At 46.3% G+C, this 19,454-nt stretch overlaps 1 protein-coding gene and 1 long non-coding RNA gene across 4 annotated transcripts in view; both read right to left on the reverse strand.

Annotated features, from left to right (window-relative positions):
• The window catches only part of LOC118390845 (serine/threonine-protein phosphatase 2A 55 kDa regulatory subunit B beta isoform), a 114,687-nt gene continuing 95,233 nt past the window's right edge, over window positions 1-19,454 (reverse strand). For all 3 annotated transcript variants that reach the window (XM_035781535.2, XM_035781536.2, XM_035781537.2), the window contains exons 4-9: window positions 19,229-19,341; window positions 13,188-13,365; window positions 2,882-3,046; window positions 1,487-1,656; window positions 1,167-1,258; window positions 1-989 (exon numbers count right to left, since the gene is read on the reverse strand). In XM_035781535.2, the coding sequence (XP_035637428.1) occupies window positions 710-989; window positions 1,167-1,258; window positions 1,487-1,656; window positions 2,882-3,046; window positions 13,188-13,365; window positions 19,229-19,341 (998 nt within the window). In that variant the 3' untranslated portion in view covers window positions 1-709. The remainder of the gene's footprint in view (window positions 990-1,166; window positions 1,259-1,486; window positions 1,657-2,881; window positions 3,047-13,187; window positions 13,366-19,228; window positions 19,342-19,454) is intronic.
• LOC127906274 (uncharacterized) lies at window positions 10,803-13,128 on the reverse strand. The gene is made up of 3 exons (XR_008060703.1): window positions 12,024-13,128; window positions 11,723-11,962; window positions 10,803-11,681 (listed from the first exon to the last, which is right to left on the reverse strand). It is a non-coding gene; the product is annotated as an uncharacterized LOC127906274 (long non-coding RNA).

Genomic DNA, 19,454 nt, shown 5'->3' on the forward strand with positions numbered 1-19,454 from the left:
TTACTCATTTTTTTTATTATACATGTATTTTTGTAAATGTATTTTTTAAAAATTGGAAGAAAAAAGCTTGCTACATAGTTTTAAATCAATTCTACCCAGTAACATCATCCGTTCCTCTGCAGGTATGTTTTGAAACCTTCATGAAGAGAAATTATAAATAAATAAATTAAGAGATACAGAGGGGGCAGGAGAAGAGGTCAAAGGGTGTCAAGCTTACACCATCTCAGTAGCATCTAAGCATGTCATCATCTCAGGGATGCAAAGGGTGAGTTAGTTGGAGCCAGTCTCTCAGTTCATCTCCATCTCCCCAATGCAAAGCACTCCTGTTTCTACTTAGGAACATACACATAAAAGTATCATCCCTGCATTTCTGTGCATATCCATCAAAACTACAGCAACAACTTTGAGGGAGAAAATTGTAAAATGGAGAAAAACCAAATAAACTGGCGTTGACAGCCATCGTTCTCAATGTTCTGGGTGCAACCGAGGGCAACCCTGGATTTACAACAACATGGCGGCAAGTCTCCGAGATCGAGAGAGAGAGAGAGAGGAAGCTGCAAAGCTGTCAGTGTCTCTTCTTCACAAGTTGCAGTGCGGCCAGAGATTCCCAGCCTTGCGGCCCTCTCCCAGTCCCCAGGTGAGCGCGGTCAGTCAGCCAGCCAGCCAGGGCGCGCTATGCTGGTCTGTGCTGCTCTTCGTCCATCCAACCTTAGTTGACCTTGTCCTGGAATATGTACAGGTTGTTGGTGGCGGCCACGGCGATGATGTTCTCAGAGGGGTGCCAGGCGGTGTGCAGGATCTTCTTGCTGAAGTCCAGGCTGTCCACACTGATCTCGTCCTTGCGTCTCTTGCCTCCCACACACACCTTCCTGGGCTTCAGGATGGCCCGGGGCTTGCTGTTCTCCCTCGACGCCTCCAGGGTCACGTCACGCTTGGTGTTGCGGTCGAACATGCGGAAGAAGTTGTTGTAGGAGCCGGTCATGATCACACTACGGGAAGAGAGAGAGGGGGGGGGGGTGAGGATGCTGCAACACATCAATCCCATTCATCCAACCATTCATCCAACCATTCATCCAACCATTCATCCAACCGTATCTACTGATACACTGGTGTAAAGGATGAAGACCTCCAGTCACACCGATCCTAATACAGCGACGATCACTGACCTGTCAGACCCGTTCCAGACACATTCAAACTTGTCGAAGATGCAGTCGTTCTCATACAGGGAGCACAGCTTACTCCTCAGGTAGTCGTGCACCTGGAAGAGAGGAGAAGGGGGAAATAAATGGAGATCTATTTTCCAGAACCATATGTTTTCGGTAAATATATGGCTCTGGTGTTTTCCCTTTGCATATTTCTTTGTTGTACCCAGCGATGTGCAGACACATGTCAGAGCGATGTCTGGTCTACAGTGTATCAAGGTCTCCATAACAAGCTTGACACGTTCAACAACAATAAAAAAGTGAACGAGGGGTATATACTCTACCTGGTAGGTCTCCAGAGGTTTGCTCTCCATGTTGAGGTCCCACACTTTGACCGTGAGGTAGTCCCGTGTCATCAGGTAGCGCCCGCTGTGGCTGAACTTGACATCTGAGATGGAGGAGATGATCTCAGAGAAGAAGGAGCGGTTACTGGGGTCCTCCGGCTCCTCGAAGACTGCAGGGGGAACAGACAGAGGAACGAGCGGTGTTAACATCTGGACAGAAAGCACCGGAGGAGCCACCCTCTGGCTTACAGCTTCAGTTGATTGATTAATCACTTTCACACTGCACCAGCTACTTTAGGCCATCAGCTGGCTCTTCTAAACAACCGCTAAATATGCAAAGGGAAAAGGAGAGACACAATACATCTCACTGATAAATATTGGCTAAATAGAAAACCATTTCTCGTGTTAGACGACATTTATTTCTCAGTAAAACAAGTCATTAACATGGTCGTATTTTGCAATGCAAACGCGTCATTAATACTTGATTATTTACTTCTGGGAATGTATCATCTATCTTTCCTATTTATGAGTCGATCTTTAACCACGGGGGCCTCTCAAACAGGATGACAATGGATTTGAAATGCAAATTACAGCTCTTTAACGGTCAATAATTGAACACACAAATACTGTGAGCTTGTTTAAGATATTACATGTAAGATGTGCCAATAATAGATATTATAATATGGCTGTTCTCACCGCATAACCTCCTGTCTCTCTATGATCTGTCAATATGTTCAGCCCGGTGAAAACGGATGATTTGGGGCTCAGGGACAGAGCCTTGACTGACCTTGAAACATCAATACCACTGTGTGTTTGGATCAACTCAGAGCCATGGAGGAATACACACTGTATCCTGTGGACTTTTTAGTCCACCATTTACAAAGAACTTAGTACATGGGAAAAATGCCAAAAACAACTGGAGGGGAGAAAAATATCTATAAAATCCCCCTTGACATCATAGTGCTTCTCTGTTTACCTCCATTTCCACCTTATTTCCCAATAATATCTCACAAAGACATGTCCACCTGCAGCTTAGCTCAGTTCAACAAAACATTATTCATTAATTTACCAACAACTGTGCCAGGGTCCCATCATACAAATACTCATTTATCACTGTGCAGCAAATGACTAACAATTAGTGACACAGTAGCTATTAGAAAGGAGTAGATCGACTGTTTAGGGGCTTCAGAGCGTACAACAGCCCCGGTGCCTATGCTTAAGGCTAGCAGTTTTCCCTGATCATGTGACCTGACTGCCTGGGACCACTCGGGCCCCATAGCTTTTCCTAGTCAACTCGTGTGGTCGGGATAAACTGCTGGCCCTTATCATGGAGCCCGCTGACAATGTACAGCATATGAGTGGTTTGGGGCGCGGCAGAGGCAGAGGCAGTCTTACATTTGGAGTGGTTGTCACACAGTGCTGAGGCCCTCATGTCACACAGGCGGATGGAGCCCTTGCTGCTGCTGTAGATGAAGGTGTTACACTGGTTGGGATGGAACTCCGCCGCTGTGATCACCTCTGTCAGCTCCTCCATGTTCGCCGGCTTGATGTCCACAATGTCTGAGGTGGGGGAGGTAAAGGAACTCAACCACATAGAGGAGTTTGAGACTTTCAAGAGAAGGAAAGGGAAAACCCATAGCAACCCATTGGAGGTTGCCAGAGTAAGCACACACAAAAAAAGGAAAATATATAACAGCATGAGGTAAAAAAAAAAAGAAAAAAAGACTTTAAAAATGTGAAGGAACAGCAGAAACCAGCGCTGACCCGGAGGAGGGAAATGACAGCAGATCCATCACAGAGAGAGAGAGAGAGAGAGAGACAGGCGATGAGAGCTGAGGATTGGAGGTTGACTAGCCAGTAGCACTGTGATTGATCCAGTAAAGAGGCTCAGTAAATAAGAAGCTCAATACGTGCCCAGGGCCCCAAAGCTCAGCCATCCATTCTGCTGTCCATAGGGCATCTCATCTGTGATCTGCAGAGAACCTCAAAGTGGAAATCATTGTTGATCAATGGGGATGTGCGCCTGTTTAAAGATGACCTCATTGGATTCTCTCTGACACACACCTGGGATGGGATGCAGATGACTGCTGGACAGAGACAGGCACCGGATAAAGGGTAATGGCCAGAGTGACAGAGAGGCAGACATATGAAGACCCAGGGGGGATATAGACAGAGATACCAGCAGCTTGCTAATTGCTATCTACCCAGTGTAAATATCAACCAAGCTGTTAGCTCAAATTGCCTTCCATTTAAAGGAACAGTGGAAGTCCATGGGCATTCTGTTAAGAGGACGATCTGATAAAGGGGGATTTGTAGGCACACTGGCATCAGCAGTTTCATACGATGAGCCATATAGATCTACAGTGCATTCGGAAAGTATTCAGACCCCTTGACTTTTTCCTAATTTTGTTACGTTACAGCCTTATTCCAAAATGGATTAAATTAATTGTTTTCCTCATCAATCTACACACAATACCTCATAATGACAAAGCAAAAACAGGTTTTTGGACATTTTTGGAAATGTATTAAAACTAAAAGACAGAAATACCTTATTTACACAAGTATTGAGACTTTGCTCTGAGACTGAAAATTGAGCTCAGGTGCATCTTGTTAACATTAATCATCCTTGAGATGTTTCTAAAACTTGATTGGAGTCTACCTGTGGTAAAATCAATGGTTTTTACCAGATTTGAAATGGCACACACCTGTCTATATGTTTGTTTGTATTGTTTTACCTTTATTTAACTAGGCAAGTCAGTTTAGAACAAATTCTTATTTACAGTGAGGGTCTACCCTGACCAAACCTGGTCTATATAAGGTCACACAGTTTACAGTGCATGTCAGGGGGGAAGCCATGAGATCAAAGGAATTGTCTGTAGAACTCCAAGACAGGATTGTGTCGAGCACAGATCTGGGGAAGGGTACCCAAAACATTCTGCAGAATTGAAGGTCCCCAAGAACACAGTGGCCTCCATCATTCTTAAATGGAAGAAGTTTGGAACCACCAAGACTCTTCCTAAAGCTGGCCACCCGACAAACTAAGCAATCGGGGGAGAAGGACCTTGGTCAGGGAGGTGACCAAGAACCCAATGGTAAATCTGACAGAGCTCTAGAGTCCCTCTGTGGAGATGGGAGAACCTTCCAGAAGAAGAACCATCTTTGCAGCTCTCCACCAATCAGGCCTTTATGGTAGATTGGCCAGACGGAAGCCACTCCTAAGTAAATGACAGCCCACCTGGAGTTTGCCAAAAGTCACCTAAAGGACTCTCAGACCATGAAAAACAAGATTCTCTGGTCTGATGAAACCAAGATTGAACTCTTTGGCCTGAATGCTAAGCGTCACATCTGGAGGAAACCTCCTACCATCCCTACGGTGAAGCATGGGGTCGGCAGCATCATGCTGTGGGAATGTTTTTCAGCGGCAGGGATTGGGAGACTAGTCAGGATCGAGGGAAAGATGAATGGAGCAAAGTACAGAGATATTCTTGTTGAAAACCTGCTCCAGAGTGCTCAGGACCTCAGACTGGGGCAAAGGTTCACCTTCCAACAGGACAACGACCCTAAACACACAGCCAAGACAACGCAGAAGTGGCTTCAGGACAAGTCTCTGGATGTCCTTGAGTGGCCCAGCCAGAGCCCAGACTTGAACCCCATCAAACATCTCTGGAGAGACCTGAAAATAGCTGTGCAGCGACGTTCCCCATCCAACCTGACAGAGCTTGAGAGGGTCTGCAAAGAAGAATGGGAGAAACTCGCCAAATACAGGTGTGCCAAGCTTGTACCGTCAAAGGTGCTTCAACAAAGTACTGAGTAAAGGGTCTGAATACTTATGTAAATCACTGTAGTGCTATTCACTCAACTGAATGACTTGATTAGTTTAGTGTTAGCTAGCTACATAGCTGTCTTTGTTTCCAAGATAATTGTGTAGTTTAGAGTGTGTAGTCTTGGAGTGATTATCTTAATTCACTGAGGTTCGCTAGCCAGCTATTTGTCGTCCTTAACGTAGGAGACTCTGCTAGCTAGCCAACAGCTAACAGCTAACAGCTAGCCAACGTCACCACACACACGTCTACTGAATCGAATTCAACAACCCGGTCAGGTAGTATCACATTTTCATTTCATTTCATTACAGTACAACGGTTTGATTTGTTTGATCGTAGCTAGCTACATAGCTAGCTACATAGCCGTCTTTGTTTCAAAGATAATTGTGTAGTCTAGAGCGATTTCCTAGGTTAGCTAGCCAGCTATTGTCGTTCTTTGAACGCAACGTAACGTAAACAACACTGCTAGCTAGCCAGCACTGTAGAAACTATTACACTCAACGGAACGACTTGATTAGTGTAGTGTCAACAACGCAGCTACTGCCAGCTAGCCTACTTCAGCAGTACTGTATCATTTTAATCATTTTAGTCAATAAGATTCTTGCTACGTAAGCTTAACTTTCTGAACATTCGAGACGTGTAGTCCACTTGTCATTCCAATCTCCTTGCATTAGCGTAGCCTCTTCTGTAGCCTGTCAACTATGTGTCTGTCTATCCCTGTTCTCTCCTCTCTGCACAGACCATACAAACGCTCCACACCGCGTGGCCGCGGCCACCCTAATCTGGTGGTCCCAGCGCGTACGACCCACGTGGAGTTCCAGGTCTCCGGTAGCCTCTGGAACTGCCGATCTGCGGCCAACAAGGCAGAGTTCATCTCAGCCTATGCCTCCCTCCAGTCCCTCGACTTCTTGGCACTGACGGAAACATGGATCACCACAGATAACACTGCTACTCCTACTGCTCTCTCCTCGTCCGCCCACGTGTTCTCGCACACCCCGAGAGCTTCTGGTCAGCGGGGTGGTGGCACCGGGATCCTCATCTCTCCCAAGTGGTCTTTCTCTCTTTCTCCCTTACCCATCTGTCTATCGCCTCCTTTGAATTCCATGCTGTCACAGTTACCAGCCCTTTCAAGCTTAACATCCTTATCATTTATCGCCCTCCAGGTTCCCTTGGAGAGTTCATCAATGAGCTTGATGCCTTGATAAGCTCCTTTCCTGAGGACGGCTCACCTCTCACAGTTCTGGGCGACTTTAACCTCCCCACGTCTACCTTTGACTCATTCCTCTCTGCCTCCTTCTTTCCACTCCTCTCCTCTTTTGACCTCACCCTCTCACCTTCCCCCTACTCACAAGGCAGGCAATACGCTCGACCTCATCTTTACTAGATGCTGTTCTTCCACTCACCTCATTGCAACTCCCCTCCAAGTCTCCGACCACTACCTTGTATCCTTTTCCCTCTCGCTCTCATCCAACACTTCCCACACTGCCCCTACTCGGATGGTATCGCGCCGTCCCAACCTTCGCTCTCTCTCCCCGCTACTCTCTCCTCTTCCATCCTATCATCTCTTCCCTCTGCTCAAACTTTCTCCAACCTATCTCCTGATTCTGCCTCCTCAACCCTCCTCTCCTCCCTTTCTGCATCCTTTGACTCTCTATGTCCCCTATCCTCCAGGCCGGCTCGGTCCTCCCCTCCCCGCTCCGTGGCTCGACGACTCATTGCGAGCTCACAGAACAGGGCTCCGGGCAGCCGAGCGGAAATGGAGGAAAACTCGCCTCCCCTGCGGACCTGGCATCCTTTCACTCCCTCCTCTCTACATTTTCCTCCTCTGTCTCTGCTGCTAAAGCCACTTTCTACCATTCTAAATTCCAAGCATCTGCCTCTAACCCTAGGAAGCTCTTTGCCACCTTCTCCTCCCTCCTGAATCCCCCCTCCTCCCTCTCTGCAGATGACTTCGTCAACCATTTTGAAAAGAAGGTCGACGACATCCGATCCTCGTTTGCTAAGTCAAACGACACCGCTGTTTCTGCTCACACTGCCCTACCCTATGCTCTGACCTCTTTCTCCCCTCTCTCTCCAGATGAAATCTCGCGTCTTGTGACGGCCGGCCGCCCAACAACCTGCCCGCTTGACCCTATCCCCTCCTCTCTTCTCCAGACCATTTCCGGAGACCTTCTCCCTTACCTCACCTCGCTCATCAACTCATCCCTGACCGCTGGCTACGTCCCTTCCGTCTTCAAGAGAGCGAGAGTTGCACCCCTTCTGAAAAAACCTACACTCGATCCCTCCGATGTCAACAACTACAGACCAGTATCCCTTCTCTCTTTTCTCTCCAAAACTCTTGAGCGTGCCGTCCTTGGCCAGCTCTACCGCTATCTCTCTCAGAATGACCTTCTTGATCCAAATCAGTCAGGTTTCAAGACTAGTCATTCAACTGAGACTGCTCTTCTCTGTATCACGGAGGCGCTCCGCACTGCTAAAGCTAACTCTCTCTCCTCTGCTCTCATCCTTCTAGACCTATCGGCTGCCTTCGATACTGTGAACCATCAGATCCTCCTCTCCACCCTCTCCGAGTTGGGCATCTCCGGCGCGGCCCACGCTGGATTGCGTCCTACCTGACAGGTCGCTCCTACCAGGTGGCGTGGCGAGAATCTGTCTCCTCACCACGCGCTCTCACCACTGGTGTCCCCCAGGGCTCTGTTCTAGGCCCTCTCTTATTCTCGCTATACACCAAGTCACTTGGCTCTGTCATAACCTCACATGGTCTCTCCTATCATTGCTATGCAGACGACACACAATTAATCTTCTCCTTTCCCCTTCTGATGACCAGGTGGCGAATCGCATCTCTGCATGTCTGGCAGACATATCAGTGTGGATGACGGATCACCACCTCAAGCTGAACCTCAGCAAGACGGAGCTCCTCTTCCTCCCGGGGAAGGACTGCCCGTTCCATGATCTCGCCATCACGGTTGACAACTCCATTGTGTCCTCCTCCCAGAGCGCTAAGAACCTTGGCGTGATCCTGGACAACACCCTGTCGTTCTCAACTAACATCAAGGCGGTGTCCCGTTCCTGTAGGTTCATGCTCTACAACATCCGCAGAGTACGACCCTGCCTCACACAGGAAGCGGCGCAGGTCCTAATCCAGGCACTTGTCATCTCCCGTCTTGATTACTGCAACTCGCTGTTGGCTGGGCTCCCTGCCTGTGCCATTAAACCCCTACAACTCATCCAGAACGCCGCAGCCCGTCTGGTGTTCAACCTTCCCAAGTTCTCTCACGTCACCCCGCTCCTCCGCTCTCTCCACTGGCTTCCAGTTGAAGCTCGCATCCGCTACAAGACCATGGTGCTTGCCTACGGAGCTGTGAGGGGAACGGCACCTCAGTACGTCCAGGCTCTGATCAGGCCCTACACCCAAACAAGGGCACTGCGTTCATCCACCTCTGGCCTGCTCGCCTCCCTACCACTGAGGAAGTACAGTTCCCGCTCAGCCCAGTCAAAACTGTTCGCTGCTCTGGCCCCCAATGGTGGAACAAACTCCCTCACGAAGCCAGGACAGCGGAGTCAATCACCACCTTCCGGAGACACCTGAAACCCCACCTCTTCAAGGAATACCTAGGATAGGGTAAGTAATCCTTCTCACCCCCCTAAAAGATTTAGATGCACTATTGTAAAGTGGCTGTTCCACTGGATGTCATAAGGTGTATGCACCAATTTGTAAGTCGCTCTGGATAAGAGCGTCTGCTAAATTACTTAAATGTAAATGTAAATGTAAATGTGATATTTCAGTTTAAATTTGCAAACATTTCTAAAAACGTGTTTTTGCTTTCTCATTATGGGGTATTGTGTGTAGATTGATGAGGGGGAAAAAACAATTGAATCAATTTCAGAATAAGGCTGTAACGTAACAAAATGTATAAAAAGTCAAGAGGTCTGAATACTTTCAGGATGCACTGTATATATTTCATAGGTAGCAGCGTAATTGGGAGAAAATGTAAATTGTCAAAATTCTTTCTTAACTTAAGCCTGGTTCTCTGTTTTATCCCAGTGTTTCATAAGCAAGATGATACCAAACCTGACTGCTCTAGCTACATTATGCCAACTTACATTCTCTCAGTACGAATTTGATAGGACACACTAAATGGGCCATTCCACCAAATCTGTGCCTTTTTCGTCCCCAAGACATTACATGCATGAATATGCATGAAAAGTATGTGTATAATACATTATATTATCAAGCAAAGTGTCCTGCACTTTGTCCTAATTGCAATTTGAAAACAAATCATGTGAAACCTTGATACAAACTATCTAGAACACTGAAAAAAAATGGATTTTAGCCAATTCCCACTCTCTAACACTACACTTCACCATGAAAAATAATGAATAGAATTCTTCAGAAATCTTATTTTTTGTATTATTGTGTGACTCTGTTTCCATAACATTTGAATTTTCATCGTAAAATCATAATATGTTAGTTAAAACACACATTTTAGTCGTGTCCCCAGGTTTTCACTCAGTCCTGTTCGCCTGACACATTCCCCTCTAAAAATGTGGGACATTCCACAAGTAACATGATCAACAGGAAGTAGCATCATTTGAGTCTCCTGAAGGCCATGGGAAGTCCAAAAGTAAGTTCTCTCACTCTTATGTTTTATCATATTGTAAGTATGACTGAGAATGTCAATCTCAAAGTACAGTCCTGGTCACATCTAATAAATAATTTAGGTATTGCTTTTTTTTTTTTTTAAGATAGTTTTGGTAAACCACTTGAAGGTGCTAAGTGTTCTCATGCTATTAGCATTGATGCCAAATGTGGCTACATTTCATGTGTTTGCAAATGCTATGCTAAAAACTCAGTCCTGTTACTCTCAGTCCTGTTACTCATATGAAGGGTAACAGGACTGAATTATAATACCATTCTCTTGATTTTACTTACATTACTCACAGGGAGCCAATCGATTAGATGCTGCAGAAATGCTATCGCGCTCGAAAAGCTATCGCGCTCGACGCGATGCCGACCCAGAAAGGAGAGAGAGAGAGAGATACTTAAAAGAAGGAACAGCAGAAATACAGGGAGAACATAGCATCAGGCTGGAAGAAAACAGCCAATAACATTTAGTACGAGGGGGAAAAGCGCAGGCGTCGCAAAAAGTGGAAAGAGACTTTGCTACCGGATCAAGTCCAGGATAGAAGCCATGGAGCACCTCACTACACCTCCAGTTAGCCCAGTTCCAGCTACGGTGAAGATGCATCAGGCAGTAAACCAATTCCATGGAGAGCTGACCTACAGGGATGTCAGCTGCTTGTGCACAGCAAGACATCCTCTGAGCTGCGAGTGCTTTAATGCAAAGCATTTCACATTCAAATCGACAGAAGGCTCCCACGACCACAGAATATCAGTGGCAAAGTCCTGAGGTTGTCGGCAAATGGTGTGTGCTGAAGTACGACGGTCAACTGTACCCTGGCATCATCACACACACACACACACACACACACACACACACACACACACACACACACACACACACACACACACACACACACACACACACACACACACACACACACACACACACACACACACACACACACACACACACACACACACACACACACGTCAAGGTTCGTTGTATGAAAAGGACTGGGGCCAACAGGTTTTGCTGGCCAGCACGCGAAGACATCCTTTTGGTTCCCCTTTCAAGACATCCTGTGTACCATCCCACCAGCGAAGCAAGTCACAGGTCGTTACATGGAAATCGACAACGAAGTCTGGGCCAAACTAGAGACGGTTTCTTAGAAAAGGCAAGTTTTTGTTCATTCATTTATTGCAATTCTATATGAAATACAATTGTGTATGTCGTGTTTGCAAGTGAATGTTGTGTTTTATATGCTGTAAAATAGTACTTTCAAGTTAATATTAGATACTGTTAGTCAATGTAGAGATCTGAGGATCTGCTTAATATTCTCAGCTTTTTCTATTTCTTGTCTTTCTTGCCTTTTGTAGAGGAAGATGGAGAACCCATGCTGTGCAGAGGCAGGAGCCATACACACATGCTGCAGGGGGAGGAGGGATACTCACACCTCTCTCTCTCTCTCTCTCTCTCTCTTTCGCTCTCTACCGCCCACACCACCCCGCATACACACACACAAGCACACGCTCACATACACGCACACGCACTCATGCAAAAACACACACACAATTGTTACTGCTTTATGTTGCTATTTAGTCTCAGATCTTTTTGGCCAAATATAATGGCCTGTTTTATATTTGTTTAATTGAAGGAAGTTCTGTGACATCCAGTTATTCTCACACATACAAACACTCATTCCTGTTAACTCAGTGCTCATTCCTGTTACTCAGTGCTCATTCCTGTTAACTCAGTGCTCATTCCTGTTACTCAGCGCTCATTCCTGTTACTCAGTGCTCATTCCTGTTACTCAGCGCTCATTCCTGTTACTCAGTGCTCATTCCTGTTACTCAGTGCTCATTCCTGTTACTCAGCACTCATTCCTGTTACTCAGCACTCATTCCTGTTACTCAGCGCTCATTCCTGTTACTCAGTGCTCATTCCTGTTACTCAGCGCTCATTCCTGTTACTCAGTGCTCATTCCTGTTACTCAGCACTCATTCCTGTTACTCAGCACTCATTCCTGTTAACTCAGTGCTCATTCCTGTTACTCAGCGCTCATTCCTGTTACTCAGTGCTCATTCCTGTTACTCAGCACTCATTCCTGTTACTCAGCACTCATTCCTGTTACTCAGCACTCATTCCTGTTCCTCAGCGCTCATTCCTGTTACTCAGTGCTCATTCCTGTTACTCAGTGCTCATTCCTGTTACTCAGCACTCATTCCTGTTACTCAGCGCTCATTCCTGTTACTCAGCGCTCATTCCTGTTACTCAGCACTCATTCCTGTTACTCAGCGCTCATTCCTGTTACTCAGTGCTCATTCCTGTTACTCAGCACTCATTCCTGTTACTCAGCGCTCATTCCTGTTACTCAGTGCTCATTCCTGTTACTCAGTGCTCATTCCTGTTACTCAGCACTCATTCCTGTTACTCAGCGCTCATTCCTGTTACTCAGCACTCATTCCTGTTACTCAGCACTCATTCCTGTTACTCAGTGCTCATTCCTGTTACTCAGCACTCATTCCTGTTACTCAGCACTCATTCCTGTTCCTCAGTGCTCATTCCTGTTACTCAGTGCTCATTCCTGTTACTCAGTGCTCATTCCTGTTACTCAGCACTCATTCCTGTTACTCAGTGCTCATTCCTGTTACTCAGTGCTCATTCCTGTTACTCAGCACTCATGCCTGTTATTCAGTGCTCATTCCTGTTACTCAGCACTCATTCCTGTTACTCAGCACTCATTCCTGTTACTCAGTGCTCATTCAGTGGTTATTCCTGTTACTCATTCCTATTTAAAAAATTAAGATAAACCACTTAGTTTTCAGTTATGCTTGGTCCATCATTTAAACAATTGTTTGATAAAACACATGATAGATTTGCGATAAAATTGAGGTTGGGGTCGCCCTTAAAAATAAAACATGTCTTTGTCTTTAAAAAAAAGAGATTTCACCTGCATATGACTTTTTAGCTACAGATATATATATTCTTTTCAACATGTAACCAATCGTTTCTTTAAAATACCCACTTTATTGAGGGAAAAACAAAGAAACTAGTTGGCATGACTTTTAATTGATATTTAAACCGTTTTGGTAACCGGACTGAGAAAAATGCAACCATCTTCCATTTAGAAACCTTGTAAAAAATTGCCTGAGATTGACCATTACACATTTTGAATAGTTAAACATGTCTGTTATTAGATGAGTTCCTCAGCGGTCACTCTAGCCATCTACAGTATGTCTGTCGGGAGAAGGATACTGAAGCTCTGGTTGGTGATCTCCAGGTTCCACAGATTGATTCTCAGGTCGTCTGTGGACATGTAGGTCTCGTAATCGTTGCTGACGGAGATGGAGTTGATGTGGTACGTGTGGGCGTTGGAGAACACCCGCCTGGGCGTCGCCTCCACCATCAGGTCCATGGGCTGCAGCACTGGCACCTAGGAGGGAGGGAAGGAGGGTGGCGGGGACGGCACGATGGAGGGAGGCAGGGAGGGCACGATGGAGGGAAGGAGGGTGGCAGGGAGGGCACGATGGAGGGAAGGAGGGTGGCAGGGAGGGCACGATGGAGGGAAGAAGAGTGGCAGGGAGGGCACGATGGAGGGAAGGAGGGTGGCAGGGAGGGCACGATGGAGGGAAGGAGGGTGGCAGGGAGGGCACGATGGAGGGAAGAAGAGTGGCAGGGAGGGCACGATGGAGGGAAGAAGGGTGGCAGGGAGGGCACGATGGAGGGAAGAAGAGTGGCAGGGAGGGCACGATGGAGGGAAGGAGGGTGGCAGGGAGGGCACGATGGAGGGAAGAAGAGTGGCAGGGAGGAGAGAAAAAAAGTGGAGAGGGAGGGAGAGAAAGAGAATAAGAAAAATATGTGTTTATAAACATCAAATCACCCGTGTATTCAACAGTCAGTTAGTTATTCAGTGAGTGCAGTATTTCAAGTATGGGCTGTTCATGCACCACTCTGACAATGTGAGACTGAACTGAGAGCTCCTCTAGCCAGCCCATAATGGGGAACCCCATGTTCTCACAGGGAGTAGGGTCCCTTAATGATGACAAATCTCAGCCGGGGCCCCTAGATACTAGCCACACAACAGGGGGCCCCTAGAGAGACCCAGACCCCCACTGTGCAAGGCCTTGTCTGCCACACTCGCACACTTTATGGGCCCCTTTCTCGACAAATGTTCCAGATTTTGTCTCGTACGCGCCTCGCAATTTAGACTAATGCATTGCCAACTCAGTGGAATCAGCAGGAGGCTTGTGCTGATGCATCATGATCATTATCTCTGGATGTGAGGAGGACTCTTATAGAGGAGCATTAGGGTTTCATGATTGACAATGACTGCAGGAGATAGGAAACCTTGTGGCTGTTTACAAGTTCCAATTGATGATATAGGCATGCGGGTATTTCTACCATCATATTTGCCAAAACAAAGAAATCAGTTTTAGATATCTCGATCCCAAACGAAGGTTTGTACGGTATATTGGTCCAGCACTAGCCCAGACGACTCCTTCATTTGTGTGGAGCTGTCAGTTGTAGTGTGTGTTATTGACAGAGACTGCCCCCTCCCTCTGTCTGTCTGTGGTTCCTCTGGCTCTGTTTGGAAGAGCAATAAAAGCGCTGGTAAACGATAACCTCTCACAGAGCTGCTTAACGGCCATACAGGAGGAGCAGCTGTAGCCTGCAGCTCCTCGCCAGGGACCCCCCACCCCCCCCCCCCCACCTTCACTAGCACTCCCCCCTCACAACCTCTCCTGTCTGTGCAAAGTGATAAATGCCCCTCCAGCCGCTCTCCCCACAGACACACCGCTCACACCCACCCACACACACACACACAGGCACACGCCCACACACACACACACACACACACACACACACACACACACACACACACACACACACACACACACACACACACACACACACACACACACACACACACTTGGGATTGGATTTCTACCGCTCTCAGCCATAATCCCCCAGTCTCTAATGTTCTATAGTATTCAACTTTTTCAGGGGGGGGGTACATTTTTTTCAGCCAGAATTTCTCATGACCTCACCCCAAAATCTAATAGCACAACCTTAAAATTGGTCCATTTAGATTTTTTTTTTTACATCAACAGATAACCTTGAATTCATTGCATTTTTATGTCTTATTCAAAATAATAATAAAATAAAGAAACATTTACTCGATAAAATTGTTATTTTATTTGTTATCTTTCTCAAAAGCATTTGTATATTGTCCCATACAATAATCTGTACTACCACTGGTCTATAGGCTCGGCACGGGAGAGACAACAGGGAAAGATGCATTTACACATTAGAGGGACGGCGAGAGAGACTATGGAAAGAACTAGAGGGGAAAAGGAATATGAGGAATCCTGGAGGGAGACGGAGTACTGACAATTTGACATAGAGGAAGAAAAAGAGAGGAGTAATGAGTGATAGTGATAACTAGTGACATAGAGAGAGAGGAAGAGAAATAGAGAGAGAAATAGTGACAGAGAGAGAGAGATAGTGATAACTAGTGACAGAGAGAGAGAGGAAGAGAAATAGAGAGAGAAATGGTGACAGAGAGAGAGAGAGAGAGAGAGAGATAGTGATAACTAGTGACAGAGAGAGAGAGGAAGAGAAATAGAGAGAGAGAGAGAGAGAGAGAGAGAGAGAGAGAGAGAGAGAGAGAGAGAGAGAGAGAGAGAGAGATAGTGATAACTAGTGACAGAGAGAGAGAGGAAGAGAAATAGAGAGAGAAATAGTGACAGAGAGAGAGAGAGAGAGAGAGAGAGAGAGAGAGAGAGAGAGAGAGAGATAACTAGTGACAGAGAGAGAGATAACTAGTGATAACTAGTGACAGAGAGAGAGAGAGCGAGACAACTAGTGATAACTAGTGACAGAGAGAGAGAGAGAGAGAGAGAGAGAGAGAGAGAGAAAACTAGTGACAGAGATAGAGAGAGAGATAACTAGTGATAACTAGTGACAGAGAGAGAGAGAGCGAGAGAACTAGTGATAACTAGTGACAGAGAGAGAGAGAGATAACTAGTGACAGAGAGAGAGAGAGTGAGGAAGAGAAAGAGAGGAGTAAATGAGTGATGGTGATAACTAGTGACAGAGATAGAGAGAGAGATAACTAGTGATAACTAGTGACAGAGAGAGAGAGAGCGAGAGAACTAGTGATAACTAGTGACAGAGAGAGAGAGAGATAACTAGTGACAGAGAGAGAGAGAGAGAGAGAGAGTGAGGAAGAGAAAGAGAGGAGTAAATGAGTGATGGTGATAACTAGTGACAGAGATAGAGAGAGAGATAACTAGTGATAACTAGTGACAGAGAGAGAGAGAGCGAGAGAACTAGTGATAACTAGTGACAGAGAGAACTAGTGACAGAGAGAGAGAGAGAGAGAGGAAGAGAAAGAGAGGAGTAATGAGTGATAGTGATAACTAGTGACAGAGATAGAGAGAGAGATAACTAGTGATAACTAGTGACAGAGAGAGAGAGAGCGAGAGAACTAGTGACAGAGAGAGAGAAAGATAACTAGTGACAGAGAGAGAGAGATAACTAGTGACAGAGAGAGAGAGAGATAACTAGTGACAGAGAGAGAGAGAGAGAGATAACTAGTGACAGAGAGAGAGAGAGAGAGAGAGAGAGAGAGAGAGAGAGAGAGAGAGAGAGGAAGAGAAAGAGAGGAGTAAATGAGTGATGGTGATAACTAGTGACAGAGAGAGAGGAAGAGAAAGAGAGGAGTAATGAGAGATAGTGATAACTAGTGACAGAGAGAGAGATAACTAGTGACAGAGAGAGAGATAACTAGTGACAGAGAGAGAGAGAGAGAGAGAGAGAGAGGAAGAGAAAGAGAGGAGTAATGAGTGATAGTGATAACTAGTGACAGAGAGAGAGAGGAAGAGAAAGAGAGGAGTAATGAGAGATAGTGATAACTAGTGAGAGAGAGATAGTGATAGCTAGTGACAGAGATAGAGAGAGAGAGAGAGAGAGATAGTGATAACTAGTGACAGAGAGGGGGAGTGGGACATGCTCACTAATGTGCATTCACTCTTGGGCGCCTCCTTGGCTGACCATTATTGGGTATCTGTCTGACAGTGAACACAAACCATCTGTCAACGCCATACAGACACAGACACAGCGCAGCACAGCCAATGATTATCAGATATGAGTCTGCTAGCATGATGAGTGTCTCTCAGCGCCCCGGCACGGTCACACCATCACACAGCGAGAGGTGGAGGAGGAGCATGCTGCAGAGACTGCTGAGGTCATTAACTCATACATCAATGTCTGTTTCTCAGATGAGGCAGCGCTGGGAGGAGCTGCTTCGGTCCACAGTTATTACTCAATAGAAAGACCTGGACATGAATCAAGCCAAGCGGGTGATATGTTCAGACAGGATAGGAGAGGCATGGGAAATCCACCTTCAACCCAAAGAGCATGCATACACAGTGGTATGCTAGTGGACATTTTCAATAACATTTATCCTGTACTGGTCCCACATAGGGTTAAATGTAGTCAGTTAGTAAGGTGCAGGGTACTGGGACAGACTGACAGTACAGCCCGCCTCCTCTCTGATGGGTGACATCGTGTTTTCTCTCAGAGTGACTGACAGACATTTTCTTCGCTCACCAAGCGAGGAGTTTTCGTATGGAGGTCAATGAGAGAGTGTCAAATTTGGTTAACACATAATTGACTGGCATATTTGCTACGTGTGGCTTACTTGATCTAATAGAAGTTTCGCAATGATTCGGTTGTTACGAGTGTAGTGATATAAGTAGGACAAGTGACATCCCGGCAACTTTGAGAAAATACACTATTTATCGGAGTTGTGCCTGGTCGTCACTAGTTACCACAGCCAAAGTCATACACCCCAACTATTTCTACAATTTCTCTTCTTAAAATATGATTTTAAACCTAACCTTAAATTAATACCAAAAAAATAAATGTTCTGTTTTCATTACTTTTTATGATAGAGCCAATCTGGACTTTGTGGCTGTGGTAACTCGTGGAAACCGTTGTGCCTGTTGTGCCTGTACACGCGTATCTGCCTTCTCATTGGATGAAATTATCCCACCTGATCTTGCCTACTCCTGACTGACTTCCATTTTTTTTTTTTATGTTCATTGTTGGCCACTAGAGTATCTGGTCAATATAATGGATAGTCTGTGCCAGTCCTGGAACCAGTGCTTGACTTGGAATGAAATAGGTGCCGGTACTCATTTTGGGTGCCAGTACTGCTTATATTTAGGTGCTGAAGCTCCACAATACTTTTGAGCTAATATTCTATAAGAGGAACAGGAGGTCAAGCATTAGAAAATTTAAGTTGCCGGTACTCAGCTCCGGTGAGCTCCTGCCCAAGTCAAGCACAGCCTGCAACACTGTCGCTCCCTCCCACTAACTTAATCCCATTCAATGATGTTTCACAATTCCATCTCTCAACCGTAATGTGATTTCTATTGATTTCCAAAGGCTGTGTTGCGTACGGGTCAATTTGGGCCCAGAGTGGAAAATGAGAGCATGAGGAGAGAGGGATGATTGGCACGAGTCAGGGGTCGAAATATTGATACAGTTTCTGCACCGCTCACTTCTCTCCTAAATCAATACGATATTTACTGAGGAGTGCGGCGTGTGAGCTCTTGAACGAAGGAAAACATGTCTATTACATTTTTCTTTTTTAATGAGAGTGGAGGAGAAAAAGAGAGGATTCAATTCCAATGTTTCTTCTGGGGGGTTCTTTCATGGAACACAATGATGATGAAAATAGGCATTTTATGTTTATAAAAGGAAAAGACAACAAATGTCTATCCATCATAAGACCTCTGTTTACACCAGCTATAATCTACTATCATGGCTTTACCACCTGACAGCGACCAACAGAGTTGATTCAGACATGTCCCAGCCTGCTGTCTGTGTATCCATGGAGATGGGAGTGACATTTGACCCCATGCTGACCCCTGGGTACAGGATGGTGGAGACAGATGGGTCACTACTGGACCTGGCTAATGTTTGGTCAGTCAGCAGCATTGGCGCTTGGTACCCCCCCTAAGAGCCAGAAACACCCCTTCCACACCCTCACACTGACAGACATGTGCATTTGGCAAGATATGAAACCAGGCGAGTTTCTTTAATCCCTCAGTGGCACTGGGGGAGAGATAGAGGCTTAGACCGCCATAGGGAGCGATAATGACACAGGTTGCCAGAGGAAGGATGACATCAGTGTTCAACCTCTGTGTGTAGCACTGGGCGGGTGGGCACAGAGATGCCCGGAGGCTGTGGTGACACCGGGGGTGGGGCATGGGTTGGCATCTTACCCGCAGGGCGGTGATGGTGGCTGGGTCTCGGATCCTCCCTTCCTCGTCCTTCAGGTTGTAGCCCTCCGGTCTCTTGTCCCGCTCACTGATCTTCCACAGCTTCACTGTTTTATCTGCAGGGAGGAGAGGAGGAGGGGAGAGAGGGATGAGTAACAACAGACGAGGGATAGGCTAAACGAAAGGTGCACTGTGCTGATCTGGCTCGGGGAGATAGCTAGCTGCGCTG

Source organism: Oncorhynchus keta, chromosome 12 (genome assembly GCF_023373465.1).
Source record: "Oncorhynchus keta strain PuntledgeMale-10-30-2019 chromosome 12, Oket_V2, whole genome shotgun sequence".
Taxonomy (NCBI): domain Eukaryota; kingdom Metazoa; phylum Chordata; class Actinopteri; order Salmoniformes; family Salmonidae; genus Oncorhynchus; species Oncorhynchus keta.